This window comes from Perognathus longimembris, chromosome 4, assembly GCF_023159225.1.
Source record: "Perognathus longimembris pacificus isolate PPM17 chromosome 4, ASM2315922v1, whole genome shotgun sequence".
NCBI lineage: Eukaryota > Metazoa > Chordata > Mammalia > Rodentia > Heteromyidae > Perognathus > Perognathus longimembris.
Window position 1 is genome coordinate 70,285,129 of NC_063164.1, and position 7,472 is coordinate 70,292,600.

The window sequence follows — 7,472 nt, forward strand, 5'->3', positions numbered from 1 at the left end:
ATGATTCATTTTCTGCACTGGAAAAAAATTCAACCTCACAAAGGTCAGTGTCAAAATATCAAGGTAAGCCTGCCAAACATAAAAATCTCCTCTAGGAAACAACTTTATCGTCTCACAGAAGGATTTGTAACTACAGAATAGCTTCAAGGTTACCCAGAGGCAAAGAAAAGGAATGGTTTTTATTATTTTTTTCAGCAACTGCAAAGAAATCACAATGACTTATACCCAGAATTCAGTTCATTCAGTTTGCCAAGAGGTGTCAAAGACTGCAGCAGTTTAATGTTGGCCACAGAGCATGAATACTCTCTTCCTCTCAGTATACTGGAATTTACTTATGGGTGAATGGCCCACACATTCTGCAGTATTACAGACACCTTAAAAAATACTTTGCCATATGAAATAAGAGAACTAAACTTTAGACCTGCAAACTAAAACTGACATTCTAGCTAATTTATGCACCTGGTGTGAGATGTTGACTCATGTATGTCTGGGGACAGGAAGATTCCTCATTGAAACTTTAATATCACCTGGATCTATCAAACAAAAGGTAACACTAAATTCAACAACTTGAGCCAAAAATTATTTACTGGAAGAAAAGGAGCTCACACAATCAGTTCCGTCTAGAGATTCAGGTTGGGAAACATGAAGGAAATGAGGGAAATCGGCCCAAGACCAGATAGGAACCTGCTGATCAGAAAACCCCTTAAAATTGTCTGCACACTGGACATGAAATGCTGCCACCACAATGCAACTTCTTTGGGAATGGGAAGCAAGCATGTCTGAAAGAAAAAATTGAGTGGTCATAGATTTCTTGCTTCAAACCAACACATGAAACTTCTTTCAGCTCTTCACAGCTACCTCAGAGGTAGGCCTACTCCAACTTTCCAACCAGCATCACTGAAACAGAAACCATTCCTTAAGACTAAATTCAGATACCAGAACCCACTCCCCAAATATCATTATCTCCCTTTAATAAGATCTTTCAGAAATAAAATTAGAAAAGGCATCTAAACTTCATTAGCCTTGCTGAGTCCAATTTGCTTTGATGTGAAGGGACAAAAACAAGGGCTATTTGTGTTGAAAAGACAATTAATATGTGCCTAGGATAGTCCTAGCAGAGATTCACAATAGCCCAATAGCTATGTATATATGACCACATAAAATGATGCTAACCGAAATTATATCTATGATATGGAAACAAGAGGGTTTTCTGTGGTTGTTTTGTTTTTCTTTCTTTTTTAGTGTACTGTTTGCAGTTATTTCATTTGTCTTTCTTTTTTTTTTCTCCTCTGATTTATTTCCTGTGATCACTGTTTCTGATTTCGGTATTCTTGTATATAAGTTTGTCTGATTTGGGTAAGGGAAGAGGAATCACAGAAATGGTGGGACAAAAGGTGATTCAATGCCACAGTGATACTAGACACTATGTTAGAAATGATCTTTACAACTTGAGGGGTGGGGCAAGGGGGGAAAGGCACGGGGAGGGGAGGGAAATGGGAAAAGACAAGGGAGCATGTAACACTGATCTAAAGGAAATGTATATTATTACCTTACTAATATAACTGTAACCCCTCTGTACTTCACAATAAAAATTTTAATATCTTAAAATTAGATAAAAGAACAATTATATCTTATGAGACTGACAGAATTATATATATATGCATATGTATATGTGCTGAATACATGTAGCATATATATGCATATATAATGTATTGTCCATAGATTGTAAGATGAATCTGAACCTATTACTAGTTGGTCAAATGATATTAAGAATGTTGAAAAGGGAGGGTGACATTGATGAAGATATACTATATTCATACATTGCTTTATTAAATGAGAAATCCCTTGTACAACTAATTAAAGATAATAATTTTTAACTCAAAAATAAGTATAAATAATGCTCTATCTTGTCTACTTTACTGGCAAAAATAACCATCAACTCTGTACTACATGAAATCGATCTGGTGAGGGAGCCTCTAATATCGAGCAGCCAGCAAACTGAGAAGAAAGGCTACATGCACCACGAAAGAGGGAGTTGAAGTTAGAGGCACCATGAAAAAGGAAAGAAGTGCTATGCAAGATTTAGAAACAATCTGTTCTCTTGGAGGACATGGATTTCCAATACAGAAGAGAATAGTAGGGGCAAGGAAAGTGTCCTGGAGAGAAAGATGATGGACATGCTTGAGGACTCACAAGAGATGTGTGAGAGCTAGAAGGAACAGGGAGCAGCAGGAGACAGCTAGATATAATCCGACAAGGCCAAACATAGGCAAAGACCAAAGATCATCTCATGGGCCCTTTTGAAAAACAACTTATAATGACGTTCAATGAAATAGAAGACAATCAGGAAAAAGACATAAATCAAGGAAAGATAATCAGACATTTTGGATAATATTAATTTTATAATCTCAAGGTTACATGGCAAAGTGCTGTCTCTCCTTCAGGCATTAAGAATTGGAATCATTAGGAAGCAAAGCTTCTAATATATTGCAGAAATATTAACCATTAATTTATGTCTACTCACAACTTACAAAAACTCCACAAGACTATAGGACATTTATTTTTATGTTTTTAGTTGAAAGAATAGCAATCTGGGAGAGGCACCAGCTCACACATATAATCTTAGCTACTCAGGAGGCTGAGATCTGAAGATCACAGAAGCAAGCTCAGGTAGGAAAGCCTGAGATTCTCATCTCCAAAAAAACTGGAAGTAGAGCTGTTACTCAAGTGAGAGTGCTAGGCTTGAGATAAAGAGCTCAGAGGCTGTATTTAGGCCCTGAGTTTAGGCCCAGGACCAGCGTGCATGCACATGAGCGCATGCACACACACACACACACACACACACACACACACACACACACATCTGAGAAAAAGTATTAAGAGATTAGCCCAAAGAACTCTTGTATACTTTCATCTAAATTAATTATTTCAGTTGAGCCACATTTGAACTACCATGTCATCTATCCTCTGTCTATCTCTCCAGCTATCCTTTTGCTAAATAATTTCAAAGTAAGTTGCATATATCATGGGGATTTTCTATGAGTATTTTGAAGATAATTCCAAAGAACAAGCATACACTGTAACAAAATTATAGTACAATATCAAACCCAATAAATTTGGTATTGACTAAAGACTTTTATATAATATGAAATCCATATTCCATTTTTAATATTATCTCAATAGTATTTTTCGTAGTTCTTTCTTTCTTTTTTTGTATTAAGCATTTAAAGATCTCATTTGGTTCTGAACTATTCAGTCTCACCCATCATTTTCCTAGAAAATAACCTTGTTATTTTATAATACAATTTGAGAAGAGACTCTTAATTTAGTTTTTCTAAGTATTTTTGATAATTGTCTTCCAAGTGTGCATTTATGACAAGAATTTTATATAAGTGGCACTTCTGTCCTCAGCAGATGACATCCACAGGCTCCCACATTGTGGTTGTCCGAACCTGTGGCTGATGATAACCCCATCAGTGCTTATGTGATTTTTGTGATGCCAGTCAACATTAATGTAATAAAGTTACCTTTTTCTCTTTCTATTATATCTTCCCTAGGGAAATCCTGAAACTATGCCAAAACTGCTTCCCATCATTCTCAACCATTAGTTTTAGTGCCATTGAGTCTTGAGGGCATCCATATTCCTGTAGCTATACTAAACACCATCGTTACACAGTTTTTCTGTGTCTGTTGAAATATTGATGTTTATTAATTGGCACTCAATTTTCATAAACAACTTTCCCTTCTTCAATTGTTATACTGATGTACTATTTGTACATTTTATCTATGAGCCTATTCATTCTTATTTGGATATGTTATTTGTTATTGTAAGTACGATGTTATAGTTTTACATATTATATTATGAGGAAATATAATTTGCTCTGAGATGTAATAAAAATTATGTACAGAGATAATGTTGTGTTTTAAATGTATTCTGAAGAGAATATGATAGATCTGGAGTGTGATCAGAAAGTATAGTGACTGGGCAAAGCACTGCACGAATTCAATGCCTTTTCCAGGAGACAGGAAGGGTTGCACATTGGGTCATAGCATGCAGGCCATAAATGCTGTGCTGTGCAGCCTTTCAGTGAGTTTCACTGCAGGCCCTAGTTCCATGTGTGGTAAGGAGGACAGACATGCAGAAATAGCAATTCATGCTCCCATCAGATGAGGAAGGGAGTGCGCCAGCTGCTAAACAGACCACACCAGGCATTTTACATTGCCATTCAGGATACATGTCACCAGACCATTCTTGGTTGCCTGAGAAATAGCTATAAATGTAAAAGTAGCAAAATAGAAAGAGAGAGAGAGAGAGAGAGAGAGAGAGAGAGAGAGAGAGAGAGAGAGAGAGAGAGAGAGAGAGCAGAGCAAGAGGAGGCCCCTCACAGTCAAGAAATCAAGGGGTCAAAAAATAGGAAAAGGAGTGCCTGGAGACTGAGGAGGGGTCTTGGCCAAGGGCTTCCCTGGCAAAGAACCTCCCGGGGTTCGCTAGTCGCTGGCGGCAGGCAGACTCCCCTGACCCGTCAGCTCGGCGGCAATTTCTGCTCTTGGGAGGAAAAGGGAAAAGGCTGATTCTCTGCTGCCTGGAGGATCATGAAGGACGCTAAGCACAGTGTTCTGAGAGAGGGCTTCCCCAGACTCTTGGTTTCCTGATGAGTCCTGAGCAGCAGCATTCTTCTGAGTCCCGCCCATTTCTGAGCTTCAGCATCACCACAGTGCTGCCCAGCCTCGAAGAAAATACTTTCTCAGGTGAGTTTGTGTAACAGAAGCACTGGGACCTGTGGCTACACCCTTCAAGAATTAACCAATTAGGAAATGGATCAGCCCTGCTTGTTAAGTGAGGAAGAACATGATGCAGAATCACAGAAGAACTTACAAGAAACCCAACAGACAGATGATGAAGATGCTGAACTGATCTTTGTTGGGGTGGAACAAGTAAATGAAGATGAGCTGATTTTTGTTGGAGTAACTTCAAATTCCAAACCAATCATCTCAAACATTTTGAACAGAGTCACCCCAGGTTCTTGCTCAAGGAGAAAAAAGTCTAGTCGCCTTAGAAAAAATACTACTTACCGATCACAGCCTACAAGTCATATGGTCCCTAGATCAGAAACAGCATCTCAGTCTGAATCAAGATCAACAGATAGTCCTATTATTATTGAGCCTTTGTCTAATGCTGATAAAAATAACGCACCACAAGCTTCTGGAGCAGACTCAAGAGCTACAGATAGCCCCATTATTATTATTGAGAATTTGAGTAATCCTGACAATTCACCCCAAGCCTGTCCATCCAAATCAAGATCAACGGGTAGCCCTAATATTATAGAGACTTTGTGTAATCCTGTTAATTCACCTCAGGTATCTCTAGCCAAATCAAGATCAACAGATAGCCCAATTATTATTTTTGAGAATTTGTGTAATTCTGATAATTCATCACAGATATCTTCATCCAAATGAAGATCAACAGATAGCCCTGTTGGTATTGAGACTTCATCTAGACCTGAACATAAAAATAATTCACAACTGGGGCTGGGGATATGGCCTAGTGGCAAGAGCGCTTGCCTCGTATACATGAAGCCCTGGGTTCAATTCCCCAGCACCACATATACAGAAAATGGCCAGAAGTGGCGCTGTGACTCAAGTGGCAGAGTGCTAGCCTTGAGCAAAAAGAAGCCAGGGACAGTGCTCAGGCCCTGAGTCCAAGGCCCAGGACTGGCAAAAAAAAAAAAAAAATCACAACAAGCATCTTTATCTGAATCAAGATCAACTGATAGTCCTATTATTTTCAAGTCTTTGTCTAAATCTGATTATATAAACAATTCACCACAAATTGTGCCCATTAGTTCCTCAGAGTTACCTTCTTCTTTGATTACATTCACAAATTCATGGCATCAGCCTGTAAGAGCAACACTTTCAGTAGAAGGTGTGAATGAAAGTCCTTGTGTAGCAAAGCAACATTCTGCTTCTGAGGTTAGTAGCATGAACCTCCAAATGCCTGGGTTCAGTGATGGACACATAGGGAGATATTCTTCACCTTTGTCTCCTTCAAGTAATTTTCATACAGTGAATCCTCACCAAATTCCACCCTCAAATGGTATTCATGCCTCATTAACGCATCTTCAGAATGGAGCACCTTTTCCAACAGCTTTTCCAAAAGATAGTGTTCATTTCAAGCCTCTGCATTTAGATCCTGGTAGGGATAATGGATTGGCCAAAACAGACTTTTCAAACCTTGGAAGTTCAGACAAGACCTCTGATCCCAATAAAGGAAATCTGATTGTACTACTTAGCGACTTCTATTATGGACAGCATAAAGGAGATGGGCAGTCAAAACAGAAGACTTACACAACTTTTAAATGCCTCAGCTGCTTTAAAGTTCTAAAAAATGTGAAGTTTATGAATCATGTGAAACACCATTTGGAATTTGAGAAGCAGTGGAGTGACAGCTGGGAAAACCCCACCACCTGCCAGCACTGCCACTGGCAGTTCCCCACTCCCTTCCAGCTAGAGCGGTTCGTCGACAACGTGCACAGAACCCAGGAGGCACCTACTGTTTGCAAGATCTGCGAGTTGTCATTTGAAACTGATCAGGTTCTCTTGGAGCACATGAAAGATGATCATAAGCCTGGGGAATTGCCCTATGTGTGCCATGTTTGTAACTACAGGTCCTCCATCTTCGCTGATGTGGACACACATTTTAGAAAGTGCCATGCAAACACTAAGAATTTGCTTTGTCCTTTTTGTCTCAAGATTTTCAAAGCTGGAACACCTTATATGTGTCATTACAGGGGACATTGGGAAAGGACTGTTCACTGGTGCTCTAAATGTCGGCTGCAGTTTTTAACATTCAAAGAGAAAATGGAGCATAAGACTCGTTATCACCAAATGTTTAAGAAGCCAAAGCAACTGGAAGGATTGCCTCCTGAGACAAAAGTTGTTATTCAAGTGTCCCTGGGACCTGTTCAGCCAGGATCAGAGAAAGTTGCATCCATCACTGTGAGCACAGCTGATTCTGAACCATCTTCTCCCAGTCCTGAAAGTAAAACTTAAAAAAACAAAACATGAACTCCAGTTTAGTTACCCAGAAGCAAATATTCCTATCCAAATAACTCCTTGAGAGGCAAAAAGTACAAATCATACATTATGAAGTAGCACCAAAAATGTAAAACTAGAGATTTACTTGAATTTGTTTTTCTTTTAAATTCACAATAATACAGTTTGTTTTATTTTCCAGTGCTGGGTATGAATCTAGAGCCTTGCACATGCTAGGCAAGTGCTCTACCACTGAGCCACATTCCCAGTCTCTGTACTATTGTCTTGATTTAATTTTGAGGTGTTATTTAAGATATATTACTTGATTTTCATGTTAACTGTATGGTTTAATACATGAAAGGTACCTGTATATGTTTGAGAGGAAAAACCAAACTGAAAACCTATTTATTTTGTTTTGGTATTTCATGCTCCTCCTAAGC

General features: G+C 38.8%; 1 protein-coding gene across 1 annotated transcript; it reads left to right on the forward strand.

The window, feature by feature from the left end:
* The first annotated feature begins 4,435 nt into the window (after positions 1 to 4,435).
* LOC125350018 (zinc finger protein 280B-like) lies at positions 4,436 to 7,137 on the forward strand. Its single transcript, XM_048344292.1, has 2 exons — positions 4,436 to 5,168; positions 5,775 to 7,137. The coding sequence occupies exons 1-2, from the start codon at positions 4,816 to 4,818 to the stop codon at positions 7,048 to 7,050; spliced, it is 1,629 nt and encodes a 542-aa protein (XP_048200249.1). The 5' UTR covers positions 4,436 to 4,815; the 3' UTR covers positions 7,051 to 7,137.
* Positions 7,138 to 7,472: the final 335 nt, after the last annotated feature.

Excerpts from the sequence above, each read along its gene's own strand:
- LOC125350018 (XM_048344292.1), top strand. The coding sequence starts at position 4,816 with ATGGATCAGCCCTGCTTGTTAAGTGAGGAAGAACATGATGCAGAATCA. Across the intron at positions 5,169-5,774 it reads CCTATTATTATTGAGCCTTT|TCCTATTATTTTCAAGTCTT; the intron begins GTCTAATGCTGA and ends ATCAACTGATAG.